Raw genomic sequence first — 23,511 nt, 5'->3', positions numbered from 1 at the left:
GATTTTATATACAATTTTACAACTTCATTGCCATGATGGAGCAATGCCGGTAACTCTGTAAGCGATTTTACTACATTAAAATCGTGTTATTACATGGCACTCTGAAACATTCGATTTTGATTGGTCAATGCCGCCATCTAGTGGTCTGATATTTCTCAGTAACAACCGCACATTCACATATCAGACTGGTCATCTGGGTGTTACGAGTCATCATTATTACTTCTCGGATCACTGTGTGATCTCTAAAAGTAAGCTAATAAAATAATTTCAACTCAAATCAACCTTTCATGTGCATTTATTTATTTGGCAAGTAGTCTTGTAATAAGCTGGATAATGAGTCAGATGATCATTATTTACTAAATAAACATCAACAGAACTCAGATGCAAAACGGAGGTAGATTTCAGCTGTTCAGCGAGTTCTTTTCACATAATTACATAGTTTTAACTCAAATCAATATTTTATGTCCATGTATTTATTTATTTGGTTAGTAGCCATGTTATAAGCAGGATAATGTACAGTCAGTCGGTTGTTAAAAATAAACCCATTCAGGGTGATACAAGACCCCCTCCGCTTTGAGTCAGCTGACTGTACCTTATCCCTTACATAACACACATATTGTTTACGTCTTGTGGCTATACTTTTGAAACAGTGAGTATTTTAATGTTTATGGACTGGCCCCCATTCACTTTCATTGTAAATGCCTCACTGTCAACGCAATTTAACTTCTATTGAATCTGTAATATTCCTTTAAGAGGAACCAGTATCATAAAATTCCTTACGATTCCCATTTTCACATAATTTCTTCTGTGTTTTCTATCCAGCTTATCGCAAACTGACAATGCTGTGCAATCACTTGAATGTTTTTTTTTGTTTTTTTTTTTTTTTATCCAAGCAGTCTATTATTTTGGCATCAGTTAATATTTATAATTACATTTTGCATTTATGCATTTGACTTTCTTTTAATCGAAAGAGGCTTACAGTGAATCCACATTTTATCAGCTTGTGTGTTCCCTGGATGGGCCCACAACATTGGCTTGGCTAGCACCACTCAACCAGCTGAGCTACCAAACCCTAAACAATATATAAAAACAAAACAATTGCCAGATTTTAGACCTGCCCTGCCAACCCTGCTTTGAATAAAACAACCCTGCCGATTTCAATGCCGAACCTCAACAAATTCTCAAAAGATCAGCATGCTCTCTTGCCATTGATTTGGAAATAAATGACTTGAAGTGGTTTTCGCCTTCAAATGCGTCTCCTGCTGACAGTGCGATTGGCAAAGTGTGTCCTTGGCTCTCATTAGAGGCGTGTTTTTGAAAAGAATATGCAAACGAGTCGAGAGGGCAGGACATTCGGTTCATAGACGAGGAAGTGTGTATCAGAGGAGGTTACACACACTGTCCATCAACTGCAACAATCCTTTTCTGTGCATTTGACCCATACACAAGTCTTGTGTATATTTTAGGAAAGATCTTTTTAACACTGAAGGAAGAAAATGTTTTAATAAACTATCAAATTAAACGCCTATATATATTTTAGAGAATTTTTCATCTCAATTTCTGTGGAGTGATGAAATGATGAAACGAAATCTCAAAGGTTTTGCTTCATGTAAAATAAGCGCTTGTGGGTTTAATCAGAGCATTAAAATAACATGAAAGTGAAGAAATTAGGACAGAAATATTTTACTATTGCAAAATCTAATAAAATGTTATATAAATATAATATATATATATATATATATATATATATGTGTGTGTGTGTGTGTGTGTGTGTATTTTATACACACACATATATATATGTGTGTGTGTGTGTGTGTGTGTGTGTGTGTATTTTATACACACACACATATATATATATATATATATATATATATATATATATATATATGTGTGTATAAAATACACACACACACACATATATATATATATATATATATATATACACACATATATATATATATATATATATATATATATATATATATATATATATATAAAATATAAATGATTTATTTTTGAAGATAAAAATATATATATATTGTAAAATATATGAGTTCAAAAACAACAGTAAAACTGACCAAAACTAAAGTTGATCTAAAAGAAAGACATATTTTAAGTATTTAGAAATATTTGTATATTTAAAATATAATTTTTATGTCATTCATTAGCCTTATTTTATTATTTGATTTACTGGCTTAAAGTCTATGAAGCACATTAATATGACAATTAATCGTGAAAGCCCTTAAAGAGACAATTAATTGTCATAATCGCAATTATTTGTTTGACAATTAATCATCAGCCAAATGTAATAATCGTGACAGCCCTACACGGAAGAAAGTCATGCTACTTTAGAACAACATGAGGATGAGAAAATTATGACAGAATTTGTATTTTTGCGTGAACTATTCTTTCAAGCAGGGGTGTAAAGTAATTGAGTAAATATACTTAAGTATTATTTTTTGGGATTTGTACTTTACTCGAGTGCAGTTTTACTTTTTTACTCCTTACAATTTTATTTAAACTTGAAAAGTACTCACTACATTTTTGCAGATAATTTTGTTTCGTCTTACTGGACTGAAGCCTCCTTTTCACTGCATCTGATAAACGACAGATGACAGACTAGAGGTCAGTCATTTCAAATGGAGCGTCTCACAGTAGTTGTGTGGAGTTTCGACCATCTGCAGAGGCAGAATTTTGGATCTGATTTGGGCTTCGGATACGTTGAAATATTTGTGCGACTAGACCGTATGAGACCGCCCGACTGAATGTGATTCATTCAAAACTATAAGCACGAAGTGAGAAACACTGAAAATGTATTCTAAACGCCTGCTACTTCTACAGATTGGACCGGTATGAAGTCAAAAATGATCATTCACATTGCAAATCAAAAAACAAAAGGCTTTTGTAATTAAATATGTACATGTCATTTATTTCTACACTTGCCTTCATATTTAAATCATATCTATGAATTTCTACTCCCTATTTGCTGAATTATTGTTGTCGATAATAACTATAAAACCAGCAATGATAATGATATTAATGATGATAATAATATTAATTATGAATTTTATTGCATTCATCCATCTGCTCAACAGTGAGGTTTGATAGCAAACCTCAGAAAACAATTCACAAAACCTACAACTTTAACTAACTTTCTTCAAAGCTTCATTTGATTTTTGATTTTTGATTTATTTGTACCTTTCTCTATGTCTTAAGAGGCTGTATGCTCTGACATCGCAATTCGTGAGTGCCTTCTCCCATGCAACGGACACTGCGTGACTGTGGCAACATTTACACGTCTCAGGGCACTTCCGAAGTGAAATGTCCACTGTGTGGCGCTAAAAGCGAGTTAAATGTTCTCCGGAACAGATGAGGTTAAGGTTAATGTTCTATCAAGATTTAATTCAACAAAACTGACCTCCCGATCCTAAACCTTAAACCTAACCGATAGTGTCAGAAAAAGCAAATGTGAGATGAAAACACAATTTCTGAAGCAACCACGTCATTTTGCGGTGCTTTTATGACACTTTCTGCTCACTTTCTACACTCGCATGCTCTTCAGGACTCCCGGTGCTTTTGCATTGCTTATGCAACACTCTATCAGATGAGCTGCCACGCAATGTGTGTATCAAAGTGGTTATGAACTGATAATCCACCGTTTTACTCGTGATTTGTGTGAAAGTGAATAAAAGCCGTTGTTGTTTTAGCGCCTCTAGTGTTTATTTCACCAGAAAATTGCCATGTTACGTACAACAGGCCCCATAAAAATCATTATGCAAAAATGTAGTTGTTGTAACATGATTGTATGACCAGGTAGCGAATGCCACTCTGGAAAAAATATGACAGTCGTCAGAGACTGTAAATAGGCGACTTAACAATCCAGTCAAATTTAACACATTTAATGTGAATACATTTTTACTTTCACTCATGTACGTTTTTGGCTAGATACTTGGACTTTTAATTGAGAACAATATTCACTCAGTATCCATACTTTCACTGAAGTATAATTTCTGAGTACTTTTTACACCCCTGCTTTCAAGTCACTTGAGCTTTGAAACCCAACATTTTAGCAATTAAATTTTACTTTCTTTGTTTGTTTAGTTTGGAGGAAACACAGGAATGCAGTTTCCTAATGTATAATTTAATTTGAAATTCAAAATGTGATTCCTACAACCCAATGCACTAAAGCAACTATGCATTTTGCTGTGTCAGCCTTACATTGAGAAAACATTTGCATGAGCCAATAAAACAAAGAAGAAAAGTATGCAAAGAGAAATGACAATGGCTACAGTCTCCTGCATTTATCAATCTCCCAGTCCCGCCGTCTGACTCCGAAATTGAGTGATCGAAGTGTTTCTATCGCACGAGCGGCATCACACGCGACAGTTATGACAGGATGCATTATATTAACGCTGGCTCATTGGTGAAATTCTCCTGAGGTGCCCGGCCTGTCAGCATGCCCGCCGCTGCACTGTCATTGTGACCGTTGCGGGAGACTTTGATGGATTGCTGCGTTCTGTAAAAATTGTAGGAAAATCAATGCATGTTAATATGAGGCAAGTGCCATAACTAAGCCCGAACCCGTTGCCTGTCGGCCCGTTAGGAACAAACGTTTGATTAGTTATTGTCCAGGAAAAGGCAATACATTTAAAGCTGGAACAGGCAAATCAATTGCGCCCGACAGTTAATTTGCACCTCTGTGCAAAATAATTTTTCAATCAACTGTTTTCTCCAGAGGTGTTTTCCATTAAAGGGCACGTTGTGTGTACGTATGTGTGTGGAAATGCATTAATGGATGTAATCTCTATGCAAAGACGTAATTTTATCAGGTAACACAATCACCAAAACAATGTATTAACAATGTAGATTATGATAAAATAATCTGCACGTTTAACATATAAGATGCTAATGTACTTCAAAAAAAAAAAAAATAAGAAAGGGAACTGGGTTAATTCGTATCTTAAAAGGACAGTATTTGATCAACAACCCTTCACATATTGTACTGTGTATTTCTGGATGAGGTAAAAATACTCTAGTCCTTTTTATAACCTTTAAACACATTAGGATTTACAATAATTGGCTCTAAATATTCATACAGGCCTAGATAAACTCTTTGCTCCCTGAAGATCAACTAATACGAGTGTGGAAAATGTTTTAACAAGACTATGCTTTCTAGAAATCCACTGTGCTAAAAGTGCCCGAAGTTCAAAAAAACAAAAAACGCATATATTTAGTTGTCACAGCAACACAGCTGAACATTTTCATGCATGTTTTATCATCAAATTCATGTGTGCATGCACACATATGACACATTTGTCAGAGTACTTACTGTAGACCTTGTGAAATGTCAGTGTTTATGCAAAGGGTAGTATTTACATTTGTTACTTTAAGAGGAGTGTCTGCTGAGGTCGTAAAGAGGTGTGTGTGCGGTCGTACCGTTGCTTTGTCATACAGCGCGTGATTGTCCAATAGTTTTCCTCGCTCCAGTCTGGCGAATCGTCTTAGATCTCTTCCAAACAGCTGGAACAAGAACATTGAAGATTCGACACTTAATAGCAGCTCAGATGGTTCACTTACAAAATAAATACCATGCTATATACTAGGCGCTACAACAGCGCTACAACAATGACTTTTATTCACTTTCACACAAAGTGTACGAGTAAAGCGGCAGATTATCAGTTCATAAACATTTACTTTTCGCTCTGTTCCTCACACAATGCTATCTTATGACATCTGAACACTGTTACTATAGTGCATGGTTCATTTTAATGTTTGCATTATATAACCAACTACATTTACAAGCTTGTTTGAGTGTGATTAAATTGCGTGGCAGCTCATCTGACAGAGCGTTGCACTTGCGATGTAAAGGAGCGGTGTATGAGATACACATAATTTTACAACAGGACTGTTAATCCCTGGTTGTAAACATACTATAAAAATATATTAAGCAAAATAGAATATTCTGATGAATTATGACTGTACAGAGTTAGCCAGAGCAATGAAAAGTAATTGTATGGAGTTTGTTATTTGTTAGTTGTATGAGATTTAGAACAGATCTGAACTCTGAACTATATTGATGCAGCGTCCTGCTGTTGTTTTGTATTAAGCAGAATGAATCTCTTCAGAGAGTTTTATCATGGCAAGCAGACCTATTTAAACGCTGCTCTATTAAGCTCTTCAAGCATACAGTAGTTTTAATGTTTTTTGTCATTATAAGCTGCTTTAGGTCACGACTACTTTGGCTAAAACAAACGCTGTTGGATGCCATGAAATACCGAAAACAGCAATGCAATTACAGAACACATGAGGACAAAGTAAATCAATAAACAAATGAATGCATAAAATACATTTATAGTGTTCTGAACTTCTAATTCAATGGAATGGTTAATTATAATATGACTCAGAAACTTACAGTAAAAATATCAAAGCATCCTTTAAACAAGATACATGTTGAAAAGCAAAACTGTGTATTAAGACTTGTTTTGAGAGAATATATCTTGAATTAAGTTTATTTTTCATACCCCACTGGCAAATACTTTTTCATTATTTTAAGCATAAACCTCACAACATTTTGTTAGAGTTAGCCTACACTGAAAAAGAAAATGACTTATTTATTTAATATTTCTTTTAAGTTTTTATGTAGTGTAGTGGTATTCAATTGAGCAAAATCTACTTAATGACATTATATTGAATAAAGTGAGTAAATCTAACTTAGAGAGTAACTTTTATGTTAGGCTATGAATGTTTCACATTTTGGACTTTCGTTTAAATCACTACATGTTGTTTAGCGATGTCATACTCACATTTTATTTACCAGGGAAATATTCTCAAATCAGTCAAATTTGAGGTTTTTCCACTTTATAATTGATACTTGAGGACACAGTTGTAAAGATAACAAATAATCAGAAGTAGTATTTACTTATAAGCCAGAGCACTAATTTCAACATGTTTGAATTGAGTACAAATGTAGAATTTACTTAATATTTTCAAGTTCACATGTTATTCAGTATGAAAAGTATTTAATCTTTTTTGCTATATTTACTTCACCATAAATATACTTTATTTATTTTTTTAATGAATGCTTAAAATGAGAACAACTATTTGCCAATTGGGTTAGAAATATAACCTTAATTTAAGTTATATTCTCTGAAAACAAGTCTTAATATCTAACGCATATTTGCCTTTCAAGTAAATGCATGTTATTCTGAGGATATTATTAGCATTTTTACAAGAAAACAAGTTAAAATACTGATGATGTAAATGATTTTGTGAAGTGTCTATCTTTCTTTATTGTCTTCATTCAAGTGTAGTGACGCAGCACAGATCATACAGACGCAGTGGGAGCAGAAATGCATCATGGGATAGCGGCCTGTGGAAGAATGTAATTACAGCTGATGGGTTGAGCATCCACATGAACGAGGCACGTCAGCAGAATGGATGCAGGGGACATCAATGCTGTGACCTCAGGTTAGGGATCATTTATAAACAGCTCAAGTCAAACTGTATCTGTCTCTGCACGCTCCCTAAAGTCTTTCGGCTCTGCATGAGGGACGTTTAGGGGCAGAAACACAATAAATGAGGTGTATTGGGCGAAGAGAAGTAGGTTACTGTGTTTGACAGGTGTTGTACAGGTGTGTCTAAACTCGGACTAGCTTGCTCTGTTGCTTACACCTGGAGATATTAGCACAGAGATGTAAAATAGGTCTCTAGGAGGAATAGGTATTTACACACTGAATACAAGCTTCCATAGTTGCATTTCATTTAGAAAGAGCATCACCTACAGTACTGTGCAGAAGTCTTAGACACATAAGATGTTTCAAAAAAAACATTTGTCTTAAAATAGTTATATCTTCAGCTTTAGTGTGTCAATAGGTAATATATATTTTAGACTCCCAAACATTACTTTTGCAATAGAACAGAATAGAAGAACAGGGAGCCCTGCAACAGATGTCATGGTCCCCACAGAGCCCCCCTCTGAACATCGTGTCAGTCTGAGATTACATAAAGAGACAGAAGCAATTGAGACAGCTTAAATAGATAGAAGAACTGTGGTGAATTCTCCAAGAAGCTTTTAACATCCTATCTGCCAACAACCAAGAAAAACTGTGTCCAGGTGTATCTAGGAGAATTGGTGCTGTTTTAAAGGCAAAGGTGGTCACACTGAATATTGATTTAGCTTTTTAAGTTTACTGGACTTTGTGTGACATTAATTGATAAATGAAAACTATTTATGGCATTTGTTTTGAAGACATCCTTACTATGCAACATTTTTCACAAGTGCCTAAAACCTTTGCACATTATGATATATATATATCAATGGTGGTACAATTCTTTTACAGTAAATGTACCATAATCCCATCAATTTGAGTGACAAAAGCTGATAGCTGTGTCCCAAATGACACACTATACACTATGCACTTACAGTAAACACTATGCACTCACTCAGCCTTATAGTGTATGAATTTTAAAAGTGTATTATCATCCCAAATGGAACACTTAACTCTTTTTATACTACACGAAGCTCTCGCCGTTTAACAGCTGATGGCTGATGGAAGTGGCGTTTCAAACAAATGCAATGTGTTGCTGCTAGCTTTAGTGCATTAGCCATCCTCAGTTCAACACTTGTCTCTTAAACAATGTACATATATTAACAAAGTGTGGGGTGATGGTAAAGCATTCAGCTTACATTTCTAAGGTGCTGTCTTCACTAAAGTTTTGCTAGTTGCTACATTTTTTTTCTCCCCAATTTGGCATGCCCAGTTCCCAATGCGCTCTAAGTCCTCGTGGTGGCATAGTGACTCGCCTCAATCTGGGTGGCGGAGGACGAATCTCAGTTGCCTCCACGTCTGAAACCGTCAATCCACACTTCACGCTATTCTCCACGGCATCCATGCACAACTCACTACACGCCCCACCAAGAGCGAGAACCACATTATGGTGACCACGAGGAGGTTACCCCATGTGACCCCAGGCAAATTTGGTTGCTTTGGAGACCTGACTGGAGTCACTCAGCACGCCCTCAAACTCGCGACTCCAGGTGTGGTAGTCAGCGTCTTTACTCACTGAGCTACCCAGGCCCCCGTTATTTACAATTGTTTTGCCAGACCAGCATTGCGGCCATGTAACTGCCCCTTCCGCTACGTATGGCAAGCCGCAAGAGCTGAATGCATCAAGTGTCCAACATGCCACACTCTGTTTTAACGGTTGAAAAAGTGCATCATCTGGGTACTCATAACACACTTCTTTTTTGTTGCATTTTCAGTGTAAACATACTACTAGCACTACTTACACAACAAAATGATGCAGAATAGTGTATAGTGCAAATACAGAATCATTAGTGATGCACCATAATGAAACCGAAAAGTGAAAGGTCTGGACATATTGGGCCAAAAACTGAACAATTGAACAAATTCTCAGTGTTATTATCAGGGGTGCACCGAAACTACTTTTTCTGTAACTATACATTACATTCTAAAATTTAGTAAACAGAGAAGAATTACATAAAAATGTGTAACTTATTAAGAAAAACTTTATTGTTAACTACTCTGCTGGATAATGCAGCAGCAAAATTAACAGTAATTCCAGTGAAATCTTCAGTGAGCAAGAAGCCAGTTCTATTGGCACATTTTATTCCCCCACATATATCTTGTGTTCATTTTAGTTGTGATAGGATAATACAATGATAATAAAGTTATATTATACAATATTAACATTTCAGTCATAATTTCTTAACTTTAAAACCCTTTGGCTTTTATTTTGGTAGAATATTAGTGCTTCATGAGCCGTGCGTGCCCTTGCTGCTATGAGTGTGTATCAACAACAGAGTAACGCTCATTCACCGAAGCGTGCTGCACATGCAGACTTTTTACAGTATTTACTTATTAAATACATCCTTTGCAATTCACAAAACAATTGTTTAGCTTAAAGAGATTTTAATATAATGCACAAGTCATATGGATTACTTTTAAAGTGCCTTTTGCTTCTTCAATGTAATACTGAACCTTGATTGGACCGAAATACATCATCACTTAGTCCTATCACTGAAATTTGATTGCAGTGAGGTGATTCTTACCGCGGATCCCGTCCATCCCAGAAGAGCGTACGCATAGCGATCAACTGGAGGGGCCACCAGGTCAACTCTCACGGCCCTCCAGTCCCGACACTGACCCCGCTCTCTGCCCTCATCACCATCTCTGACGTCAGTCACCTGATCTCTCTTCAGCTTTAATATCAGGAAGCACTTCTGGAAATTATCCATCGCTTCAAACTGATGACTGGGCAGCTGCCGCAGGTCAAAAGTCGACTCCTGGAAGTCAGAGTACAGCAGGATGCTCTGATTGAGAGGGAGAAAAATATGCAGACATGGTCATGGTCAACACATAAAGATTATCCCAAAATAATATAATAAGTGGTTTAAACAAACTCTCTCACTCATAAAATGTGCCCTATAATGAGTATGAGCCCCTCACAAATATAAAGTTAAAGAGAAAAATCCTGTACCATGGTACAGTGATCACACTCATACTCTCAAGAGAGCAGCTCGGAAAATGGAGCATAAGTGGAAGAATACAAAATTAGAGGTATTTCGCGGTGCATGGAAGGATAGTGTCTCTAACTACAGACGGGCTATAAAATCTGCCAGGTCTGCTTATTTAAGCAAACTCATAGAAAATAACCACAACAATCCTAGATGTTTATTCAATACTGTGGCTAAATTGGTTAGGAATAAAACTTCGACTGAACCAGATATTCCATCGCAAGCATAGTATTAATGACTTTATGAATTTCTTTATTGATAAAATCGAAATCATAAGAAACAAAATTGGAATCATGCATCCATCACAGCACCCCAGAAGACTAAAATTATTCGCTACGAGCAACTTCAATCCTTCGCTGTTAACAAAACATCAAAATCAACAACATGTAAGTTAGATCCAATACTGAATAAACCCCTAAAAGTGGTGTTTCCTGTAATCTCAGAACCTCTTCTTAATATTATTAACTCCTCACTATCCTATCCTATCCTTATCCCAAGAAACTTTAAACTGGCAGTTATCAAACCGCTTATTAAGAAGCCACAGCTTGATCCAGGAGAATTGGCTAATTATAATTTCCAACCTCCCATTTATGTCGAAAATACTAGAAAAGGTAGTGCCCTCCCAACTGTTCATTTTTACAGAGAAATAGTATATATGAAGAATTTATGTCAGGATTTAGGCCTCATCATAGTACAGAGACTGCACTTATCAGAGTTACAAATGACTTGCTCTTATCATCTGATTGCGGCTGCATTTCTCTTCTAGTGCTTTTAGATCTTAGTGCTGCCTTTGACACGATAGATCACGACATTCTCTTGAATAGGCTGGAGAATTATGTTGGCATTTGTGGGCAGCATTAGCTTCGTTTACCTATCTCACTTATCGCTACCACTTTGTCTGTGCAAATGAGGAAATGTCAGATCAAGTTAAAGTTAAGTATGGAGTGCCACAGGGATCAGTTTTAGGGCCTCTGCTTTTCTCCCTATATATATATATATTCCCCCTGGGAGATATTATCAGGAACCATGGAATTATTTTTCACTGTTATGCCAATGATACCCAACTTTATATTTCTTCAAAACCCAATGAAATTTCAAATTGGATGGCTAGAAATTTCATTCTACTCAATTCCAATAAAACAGAAGTACTAATTATTGGAACAAAACCCTCAAAAAATAAGACGCTAAAATATAATCTGACTATTGATGGATGTACTGTAACATCAACTTCTACAGCAAAAAATAAATAAATAAAATTTTTATATTTGATAGCAATCTAACCTTTGAAAAACACATTTCCAATATTTGTAGAACTGAATTCTTCCACCTCAGAAATATTGCTAAGTTACGACACATGCTATCTGTTTCTGATGTCGAAACACAAATTCATGCATTCATGACCTCAAGACTAGATTATTGTAATGCACTACTAGGTGGATGTCTTGCAGGTTTAATAAATAAACTTCAGCTGGTTCAAAATGCAGCTGCCAGAGTGCTGACTAGAACCAAGAAATATGATCATATCATCACCATTGCATCGCCATTACTTTGGCTACCTGTTAAATTTCATATTAATTTTAAAACTCTATTAATTACTTACAAAGCTTTGAATGGTCTAGCTCCAAAGTACTTAAGTGACCTTCTGTTACGCTATAATCCATCACATTCATTACAATCGCAAAACTCTGGCCTGTTAACAATACAGAGAATATCAAAATCCACAAAAGGAGGGAGATAATTTACATATTTGGGTCCTAAACTATGGAATAGTCTTTCTAGCAGTGTTCAGAACTCAGACACACGCTCTCAGTTTAAGTCTAGATTAAAGACTTATTTATTCAGCCAGGAATACACCTAATATATCCCTCAATTCATAGTTATGCTGCTTTAGTTAGATCTGCCAGAACCGAAAACACTTCTCATATTCTTTAACCCTGCTTTAAAGTAAATGGCATCTACGCTAATTTTATTCTATTTCTTTCCCTGTCTAAACCTCGGGATTATATACGGTCATGCCTGATGTCTGACTCCCACTGTGTTGCTGAGTGATGATGACCAACTGCAGCATGTGCCAGCCAGACTTCACTTCAGTCTACTAAGACAGACTTCAAAGAGGATGAATTGATGCAAACTTAAAGATATGGGATTCTTCATGAGCCACTGTCTGAAGCATGGGCTCAGGATGGAGTTCACCAAAATTATCTGCCATAAGCTTCCAGCCAGACTGTGATGCTCCTCACTGAATGATACCTATATCAACTTGGTCAAAGAAGGGACAACACTCTCTTAAAAAAATTAACTACATAAAAAATTGATTAACCACTAACAAAAGCTTTCATCGGCCAAAATCAAAGGACAATGCATCTACGTGTATTTCCTCAGTTAATTTGGGATGACTTCAAGGACTTTAACACTAAAACTTATGGTTCATACAAAATCATTTTGTTTAATCATTGACCCACAACACTTACTTAGTTTACTAATTTTAACCACTAATAGTTATAAACATAAATAACTAATATTGGCATTATACTCATTCATTTTCTGTCATAGCATAATTTCATGTACAGCTGCTTTGAAACAACACCTGTTGTGAAAAGCGCTATACAAATAAATTTGGCTTGACTTTACTACTTACAAACTATGGTGTGTGTGAAACAGTATGCTGCTAAAAATTTAGAACACTATGGCCTTATGTTGCATGTTTAATTCAACATGTGGCATTTAGTTATGATCTCTTAATAAATACAATTATTTTGTATTTCCCATCAAAGTTTGTAAAATGTTGTAACCTTTGGCAGTCTGATCTAATGAGTCATCAAAAAGATGCTAAACATCACGTAACATTGTGGCATACAGAAACCAGCACAGTGTGCTCTGTTATATACTAAGCATACTGTGTATACAGAGTTTATTGCACATTTTGGCATGTAGTAGGTCATCATTTCATGCATACAGAAAATATGCATTCTGTGCACAATATATATACACTGCAGAAACTGTACAAGTTTCTGAAAAATAATTGAATTCATATTGCAATATCTGACTTTTGACTGTAGATTTTAGTATCTTGCCAAACCTGAGTACAGTTTGAGGGAAATAAGCCATTATTAGGATATTTACACAGAAATACACCTTCAAAACAGCACTAAATAAACTCAACAATGGTGTCTGATTTGATAAGCCACTCTGATGTGTGCTAATAGCATTGAGATGTTCACTGGAGCAAAGCTGCAGCAGGGTGCGAAAATCTGAATTGCTTTCCATTTCATTAAAGAAAAGAGGACACGCGACAAAATACAGTTCTCGTTAAATTATAAGTCTGGATTGAACTGCAGCAGGACAGTGCACTCAATCTGTGCTAAACGGTTCCACTTCACTGTAAATTAAATAAATTCAAGAGTTCATGTTTCAACAGTCACCATAAATAAAGAGCAGTGGAGGAGAGAGAGAAAGAGAATAAACAAGAGGAATCAACTAGATTTTTACATTTCTGAAGAACGTGTGTGTGGTGTTTGTCTGTGCAAAATCCACCACAACAGCGCTAGGGTTGCTATGCGGTTGCTTAGGTGTTCTGATTCATTTTTAGAGCATTGTTATACGGTTTCTAAAGTGTTCCAAGATGTTTTTACAGCGTTGATAAGCGGTTGCTAAGGTATGGTGTTCTAAATAAATTTAAGAGTATTGATATGTGGTGGCTAAGGTGTTCTGAGTCACTTTTAGGCCTTGATATGTTATTGCTAATCGTACATTTCAACTGGTGTGGAAAAAATATGCTCAATGCCTCTCAGCACGCCAAAGAGCAGCCGCTTTGGGGTGTTACAGTGAAAATAACTATGTTCGCAATGGCATACTTCCCATACCACTTTTACTGCTTCTACTACATCAGTCTATGGCAGAAATAGTAAGAGTAGTATGTAGTATGCCATTTCAAACTCAGTCTATGATTGTTTTAAGTTCACGGTCAATGTAATCATCATATAGTATATGCGCGATTACAGTCAGAAAGATGCAAACTTTATTTCCGAATGCCCAAAGTATAAAAACTTTGTGTTAACTTATTGCACTTTTCTATCCAGCTTCAGTATTGCCACAATGAATGCATGCAATCATCATTTGAAGTCCGTTTGTGATTAAAGCACTGAATTCAGCAGAAACTCCAGCTTTAAATGCATATTTTAAGCACTTAGGAAAGATGTCACTGCTTTCAGCTCACAGTGATTGGCTGGCGCCCGCTTTTTCGTTCCTCATTTGCATCAAGCAGAGGAATTTGAACTTCTTGATGCTCTTGACCGCCCTCAACACTTTCTCCGCATCGCTGTCCCACAATCCACCTCGAGAGCGTGGCTCTCGACTTCCATTGGAAGGAACTGAAAATGCTCACTCACCTTCCCTCACAAAACCCCCGTGGAAACATATTAAAAGGTGTTCCGAGTCATTTTTAGAACATAAGGTGTCATTTTTATAGCACTGATATGTGGTTGTGAGGGTTTTGAATGGTTGCTAATGTATTGTTAGGTGGATGCTAGGGAGTTCTGGGTAGTTTTTACTGTGCTGCTAAGATGTTGTGCGTGATTGCCAGGGTGTTGCTATGCGGTTGTCCAAACAACTAACCCTGAGGTGTTCTGAGTCATTTTTAGAGTGTTAATATGTGGTTGTGAGGGTGTACTGGATGGTTGCTTATGCATTGTTAGGTGGGTGCTAGGGAGTTCTGGGTAGTTTTTACTATGCTGCTAAGATGTTGTGGGTGATTGCCAGGGTGTTGCTATGCGTTTATCCGAACAAATAACCCTAAGGTGTTCCGAGTCGTTTTTAGAGCGTTGATATGTGGTTGTGAGGGTGTACTGGATGGTTGCTTATGCATTGTTAGGTGGATGCTAGGGAGTTCTGGGTAGTTTTTAATGTGCTGCTAAGGTGTTGTGTATGGTTGCCAGGGTTTTGCTATGCGGTTGTCCTAACAACTAACCCTAAGGTGTTCCAAGTCATTTTTAGAGCATTAATATGTGATTGTGAGGGTGTACTGGATGGTTGCTAAAGTGTTGTTAGGTATGTGGTTGCAAAGGTGCTCCGAGTCATTTTTAGAGTGTTGCTATGGGGTTGCTAAGGTGTTCCAAGTTGTTAAATAAGCGCTGATATTCGGTTGCTTAGGTTTTCAGAGTAATTTTTAGAGTGTTGCTATGAGGTTGCTAAGTTGTTCTGGGTCATTTTTAGCACGTTGATTGTTAAGGTGTTCTAAGTGGTTTCTAGTGCATTGCTAGGTCCAAACTGCCCTCAGATTTGCCAAGATTTAAAGTCAGCAATCAAAAATCAGAGATCTCAACATGAACTGAAGTTGAACAACAGTTGACTCATTTATGTCCGTTTTTATTTCTCCTTTCAGGAGAAACATCAGAGTCAAAGTTGATCCTTAAATAGAACATAATTGAGAACACTGTGAAGTCTCCTGAGCAATAAAAGAGTAACCTCTGAGCAGTAAATCTATCCTCTGGGTCTCTCTCATTACTCAATAACAGGATCATCTTCTGTTACAATAGCTGAGTGTATATTTTCTATCAGTCACAGAGAGATTTGAGGTAGTTCAGCGAGACAGAGAGTGCAGGGCTGTTATTTGCACCGGGTTACAATTAGAATAAGTGTCTCTGTGTTAAACAGATTGCGCGGGTGGCAGTGAGCTCGGCCCCTCTGGCATTCATTGCTCTTTAAGATGACTGCTGCAGATTTATGGCCTGTGAGAGGGATACAGTAGCGCAACAATTATTGCTGGAGCTGCAATTAAACTGACAATTTGTAACATTAATCGTCTTAGCTGTGCCCCCATTAGCAGCTGGATAATCAGAGCAGGCCAGTAACCAGAGGAAATCAATTCTGAGGTCCTGAATCAATCTTTCTCTTTGTCTTCCCAAGTTTTTCTCTCCTAATTCACTCTTACCTCTGTTTATCTGTCTTTCTGCTCTTATGCAAATTCTCCTCACTTGACTACCTGTTTATTTCAGTCTTTCTCATGTTTGTCATTTATTTGTTATTAGCCATGTGTTTTCTTTAGTAGTGTTTGCTAGGGAAATATCCAAAATAAAATCGAAATCGCGACGTTACCCAGTGTGAGGGCTGCGATTTAATTGAATAAATAGTTTCAACCTCATATATATATATATATATATAGAGAGAGAGAGAGAGAGAGAGAGAGAGAGAGAGAGAGAGAGAGAGAGAGAGAGAGAGCTGGATCGCTGATGCAACGTTAAACTGCCAGCAGGAGGTGAAGCCACCAGAAGTGTTCGAGCGGCCATCTTGGTATACCCAAACTGTCATAGAGCATCAATGACTGACAGGCAAAAACACCCCCGTTTCACCATCTCCGACCTGCGGATGCGGTTTGAAGTTTAATTTGCTCGTTCTGGATAATATTCGAGAAGATATCAGAGCATTCACCTGCCCCCACCTTCAGTCTATCAGTGCAGCACAACGATCACCAAATGAAGCGGCAAAACTGTCCACAAGTTGTAATGTTAGTAGGAAAAGTTGTAATATCTGCTTGTTTAAGGTTTCACACATCCTTACCCCCGAAAGGGACTTTAAAAATGTCAGACCGGGATTTCTAAATCACCTTAAATGCCTGGGATTTGCCTGTTTTCATATTGAAGTGCTCTCTGTAGTCATACATGAATACATGTCATAAATACATGTTCATTTGCCATTTAAACCTAGCATATTAGTTTAATTTTAACCAACTTTGCGTATCCGCTGCTCGTGTGATAGAGGGAGAGAGAGCGCGCTCTTATTCAAGTGACCTTTATGAAAACATAAAACAAGTAACTCTGAACAAACACTTGGATGTTCACAATAAATATGTCTGATAATGCCTGTTTGTATCTTACCTCAGTTTCAGTGAACTTGTTTACATTCAGCTGATCTTTTCGCTGATACTGTTTGATACAGATATAGCCTATATAACTCACTCGGGCTTTCAAGAAACAGGAACAATTCCCGACTTTAAATAAATAAATAATTACATGTGTAGGATGTTTGCGTTGTAGGGATGTACATGCAGATTTCAGATATAAAATCGATGATTGAATGACTAATGTTTACTCGCTGAAATGAGATGATTTCCTATTAAGTCAATAAGGAAATTTGAATGTTTGGGCAATATGGCGGTGCAGTGGCTTCACTGTTATGATGTCATGAGCAATCCAGTTCAATATATATACTGTATATATATATCAGTGGTCTCAACGCGCTGCCCGCTGTGCTACGCTTATGTGCAAGGCTGTTTTGTCTGTAGTGTGTCGTGCTTATTTAAATACATGTAAATGGGATCATTGTATTACACATGTGGTTTCATCAGCTTCCGTCGAAATAAAGGCTTGAGGGTTTAACCCATAGATATTTAGATATTCATAGACAGATGCCTCTGTTTCACAGTTTTATTTATATATTTAGTTTGGTTCTTTTTAGAGGACTCAAGTTTGAACACCCTTTCTAGAACAGTATTTCCGGTCGGCAGTAAATGCCATACTACTCATACTTTTTCTGCCATATGGCAGAAGTAGTACTTAGCCATGGTTTATTTTTGGTTAAAAGGAATCATGTTTTTTGGTTTTATGTTTTTCATATCGCAGTACAAATCATAATAGCAATTTCTTTTCAAAATAATCGCAATTCAATTTTTTTGTCCAAATCATTCAGCCCTACTTTGGGGGTTAGGGATTTGAATAAAAACAAATCATTAACTTCAATTATTACATGGCTTAATAAAATACTCAATTCGGATCGGTCAGTTGCAAATATCAGTCTGATATTTCTGAATAATGACTGCACATCCATTTATTTATTTGGCAAGGAGAGGTAGATATTTTTTTAGTATGGAAATCAAACTTTGTGACTTTGTCAAGACTATTATTTTTTACTTGTTTAAGAGATATAACCATTTAAAAAACAATTGTTATATCATTTGTGTTCACGGATCAACGTAATAATATTATGTAGATTTTTTTGTACATTTATGAATTAGACTTTTTCTTATAAACACTTCACTTACATTTAGCATCTTTCCTATACCCTCACATACACTTTTGTCTCCAACTGGGACTGCATCTTATAGGAGATTCATTCAAATTACTAGTAATTCTCACATTAGATGTTAAAATAAATTTTATACAATGTTAAATTTCAATAAAATTTCACATAAATTTTGATTAAAAAAAAAATAAATTTCTTCACATGTATTACACTGGTTTTGATATAGTTAATGTATATTTTGAAATGTCAAACACATTTTTTTTTTATATTAATTAGTAACTTTTATATTTCAGTTAACATACCAGAAATATCAATCTTGTTACATGTATGAACAGTTAAGAAGTTTTTTATGACTTAAAATCTAGTTTTAGATTAAAACCATCAGCTTAAGATTGATTTATAAGTTTAAAATCCACCGGGTCAAAATTGACCTGCGAATGCAGAAGGTGTATGCAGATTCTGAACACAATAGATGGGTTAAATGTATAAAACAAAGTCTAGATAATGTGTTGTAATACTGGTGTACTATCTTTCTACATACACAAAAGGATGTACTGTACCATCACCAGTGAAATACATATTTGTAGTGCATATTAGAAGCATGCTAATTGGCACGCAGCCTTAGGTACACATGTGCACGTTTACACAGCGCTCAACTGAGCCCTTGGGAGTGAACAGGCTTTAAGAAGGTGAAGACAGAACTGCCTGGCCTTGCAGCGATATGATGAGCTGTTGTCACACGCAATTACAGGAACATTTCACACCCGAGTGCAGCCAGAGATAAAGCTATGAAGCACGCTCAGTTACTGCAGCGCTTAGAATCACGACACATACAGCGAGCTATTATTTCATGAGCAAATATTTCAACAGCCTTTAATGCATTCAATACATCTGATTAAAACTCTATTAAGAGGCATTTCAATATGTATTATCTTGCTAATATAATTCAGACTTTCAGTATTCAGTGCACACAGTAAAATCTGCTCTGTTGAAATGCATGCAATAGGGCTAAATTTAATAAAATCTTGTTAGTCTAACTTTATACATTTAGTTTAGTTAAGCTTTTAAATGTTTTAAACAGGGATCACTTACAAGATGACTTAAGCTACACTTTTAAGAAAAATTGTTCTAAATAGTACCAAATAAGGGTTCTTCAGCTTGTAACAATAGCAGAACCCTTTTTTAAAGGTTCCATAAAGAACCTTCCTTTGAAAGTGCTATTTAGAACCTCAAAAGTGCTATATATATATATATACCCCTTTATAGCATCTGCTCCTATAAGATATTAGAGCCTAAATTATGGTTTTACATTAAATATAACTGTGGAGGCGGGGGTGTGATCGAGCGCCGATCTGTGGAGAGTGAGGTCCGGGAAGGCTGAGTGGTTAAGGATTTACACCTGTGCTAACACCTGTTTGTATTCCCAGTGAGTAGTGACATGGAGATAAAAGGGGAGGATATGGCGGCTTGGAAGAGAGAGAGAGCTGAGCTTCCAGCGTGTGTGTGAACCAAAGAGCATTCTGCTGAAAAGCAAACCTTGAGTGTATAAAAAAAATACTGAAAAGTATCAGAATAAAGACTGTATTTGGAATGAGACACATCATCTCCCACTTCCTCATTCCAAGAACAGAAAGGGATTTGTTAGAGTGGTGCCGAAACCTAAACAGAAAAGATCGTCATCATGGAGTCCTCGCGGCTGGCTGAGGACCACGGCGCCGATGGAGTTGTCAACCTGGTGGTGCTGGTGAAGTTCGTCGACCATCTGCCAAAGGGAATGGCAGAGTGGGTCCAGTGCCACCGTCCGGCGTCGCTGGAGAAGGCCTTCCAGATGGCAGAGGACCGCTTGGCGGCACATCAGGGAGATAGCGATTCTTTTTCTCTCTCTCCATCTCTCTCTCTTTCCCTCTCTCTACCCCTTCCCCATCCCATATTGTTCCTGTCAATTTCCCTAAGCCGGCTCCCTGGACCCGGGGGGTTTCTATTGCCCCAAACCCCTTTGTTTCTGTTCCCCCTCCCCACCAGGTTGGTAAATCCGGGGCCACAGGTGTGGAGGTAAGGTCTGGGCCGGTGTGCTGGCGCTGCAGGGAACCAGGACTCATTCAGGATCAATGCCCGGTGATGGATGAGGGGCCGTGGGTCCGGTTCCCGATGCGTCACAAGCTGCCCCTGATCAAGCAGGGACGTACCGCATACCAGTGAGTATCCAAGGGGGTACATACCAAGCCTTGGTGGATTCAGGTTGTAATCAGACTTCGATTCACCAAAGCTTGGTTCCAGGTGAGGCACTGGGTACAGCACGCTGGGTGAAGATGAGGTGTGTGCATAGGGATATACACGAATACCTTTTAGTGCCTGTTACGGTTCAATTCCAGGGACAAAAAAATTGAATAGAGGTGGCGGTTAGTCCCTGCCTCACCTATCCACTGATTTGGGGTACGAATTGGTCAGCATTTCAGACATTATTAAGGGGTATGTATGCGTATGGGTCCTGCAATACGGTAATTCGGTGTGGGATTTGTGCAGCGCTGGCTGGGGAGGCTTCACATCAGGGAAACCTGGAGAAAGGTGAGAGCTCCGCCCCTCCAGTCATCTGGGAAAACTCCATGGGGGATTTCCCTCTGGAGCAGACAAGAGACAAGTCTCTCAGACATGCCTTTGACCAAGTGAGAGTAATTGATGGTCAAAAGCTTCAGCCCGGTGTTGTGCTTTCCTATCCATACTTTACAATTATTAAAGATAGGTTGTATCGAGTGACGTAGGATGCTCAAACAAAAGCAGATACAACCCAGTTGTTAATTCCGAAAAGCCACCGGGAAATGGTTTTCCAGGTGGTTCATTATAACCCGATGGCGGGACATTTAGGGCATGATAAGACACTGAACTCTCTCATGGCCCGTTTTTATTGGCCGGGCATTCACGGAGATGTATGCAGGTGGTGTGCTGCATGTTGCGAATGTCAGTTGGTGACTCCAAAAGTGCCATTGCACCCTCTTCCGTTGATTGAGGTCCCCTTCGAAAGAATTGCCATGGACCTCGTCAGGCCATCAGAAAGGATGGCACGGGGGCATCGCTTTGTATTAGTCTTGGTGGACTATGCAACGCGATACCCTGAATCAGTGCCCCTGTGCAACATTTCAGCACACAGTGTTGCGGAGGCACTCTTTAAAATTATCTCCAGAGTTGGGATTCCGAAAGAGATCCTAACTGATCAGGGCACTACGTGAACTGTATAAACTATTGGGGATTAAGTCGATCTGCACCAGTGTTTACCATCCTCAAATCCTTGGCACATCCTAGATGTTCTAAGAGAACATTGGGAGGAGGGACCTTCAGAGAGTAAGAATGAAATTCAATACGTTCTGGACCTGAGAGCAAAACTCCACACATTAGGGCAACTAACACAGGAGATTTTGCTACAGGCCCAGGAATGGCAGACCTGGCTGTATAACAGGAGCACTCAGCTACGGGAATTTTCACAGGGAGATAAGGTCCTCGTGTTATTACCCACATTGAGCTCTAAATTGTTAGCCAAGTGGCAAGGGCCTTTTGAGGTCACACGGCGAGTTGGGGAAGTCGACTATGAGGTAATATGGACGGATAGAGGCAGAGCATGGCAAATTTACCACCAGGATCTCCTAAAACTGTGGAGAGAGGTGGTACCCATGGCTTTGGCGATGGTCGTCCCAGAGAGAGAGGAGTTAGGTCCGGAGGTGGAATCAAAAAACACCCATCAAACCACCCCAGTTCCCTGTAGAGACCACCTCTCACTGTCCCAAGTCAACAAGGTTGCAAAAGGAGTTTTCAGACGTGTTTTCACCTCTACCTGGTCGCATGAACCTCATAGAACACCACATTGAGACGGGCGGGACTCACAGCGAACCCGAGGAAGTGTGCAATTGGATGGGTGGAAGTACAGTATCTGGATTTCTACTTGGGTCATGGACAAGTGCATCCCCAATGGACAAGTGCATCCCCAAATTGACAAGTCAGCAGCTATTGCGGCTTGTCCGTGACCCAAGACCAAAAAGGAGGTGAGGCAGTTCTTGGGACTGGCTGGGTATTATTGTAAGTTTGTACCTAAATATTCAGATGTTACCAGCCCGCTGATCTCACTAAAAAGGGAGCACCAGACCAGGTCCAGTGGACGGAGCCGTGCCAACAGGCATTTACACAAGTGAAAGCTGCACTCTGTGGCTGACCACTCTCCCATTTTTGTTACAGACGGACACATCGGACAGGGGGTTGGGGGCTGTATTATCCCAGATAGTGAAGGGGAAGGAGCACCCCATGCTTTACATTAGTCGGAAACTCTCAGTGCGAGAGATGATGTACAGCACATTAGAGAAAGAGTGCCTGGCCATCAAATGGGCGGTCCTCACCCTCCAGTACTACCTGGATGGGAGGGTCTTCACCCTCTGTTCGGATCATGCCTCACTCCAAAGACTCCACCGCATGAAGGATACCAACACGCGGATCACTCGTTGGTATGTGGCACCCCTTTAAATTTGAGGTGGTCCACAGGCCGGGGGCACAGATGGCTGTGGCTCATTTTCTCTCATGAAATTGGGGGGGGGGGGGGGGGGTCGTTGCAGGCCGGATGGTTTACAGTTTACTGTATATTCTTCTGATTTTTATGACGTGAATGAGCTGAGAAAATGCAGTCTCCCCACTACAAACATTTACAGCCATAGCAGTAACAAAAGTGGTATAAATCATGACTTCAAATTTGGCCAACCTCTTAAAAACAAATTGCTCCCAAAAAACACATTTACGATAAACTGTAAATTTTTTATTAGCCACGGTTTTACTGTCAAAAACGGCAAGTGAAGCGAAAGAAAAATAAGCAAATGCTCACTCCCATTTAACTGAGCTAAACTGATTTTTTGTCCCTCAAAACTTTCCAGCTAAAATGACTAATGGTTAAAATGTTTCAGCGACATATTTAATAAATATACACT

At 38.2% G+C, this 23,511-nt stretch overlaps 1 protein-coding gene across 1 annotated transcript in view; it reads right to left on the bottom strand.

Moving 5' to 3' along the window:
- The window catches only part of LOC127414375 (DNA nucleotidylexotransferase-like), a 161,334-nt gene that overhangs the window by 60,997 nt on the left and 76,826 nt on the right, over positions 1-23,511 (bottom strand). Inside the window, exons 9-10 of the mRNA XM_051652369.1 lie at positions 10,073-10,333; positions 5,437-5,520 (exon numbers count right to left, since the gene is read on the bottom strand). Coding sequence (XP_051508329.1) covers positions 5,437-5,520; positions 10,073-10,333 — 345 coding nt within the window. The remainder of the gene's footprint in view (positions 1-5,436; positions 5,521-10,072; positions 10,334-23,511) is intronic.

This window comes from Myxocyprinus asiaticus, chromosome 23 (genome assembly GCF_019703515.2).
Source record: "Myxocyprinus asiaticus isolate MX2 ecotype Aquarium Trade chromosome 23, UBuf_Myxa_2, whole genome shotgun sequence".
Lineage (NCBI taxonomy): Eukaryota > Metazoa > Chordata > Actinopteri > Cypriniformes > Catostomidae > Myxocyprinus > Myxocyprinus asiaticus.
Note: the sequence above shows the minus strand (reverse complement) of the source record. Positions and strands in the feature narration are given on the sequence as shown.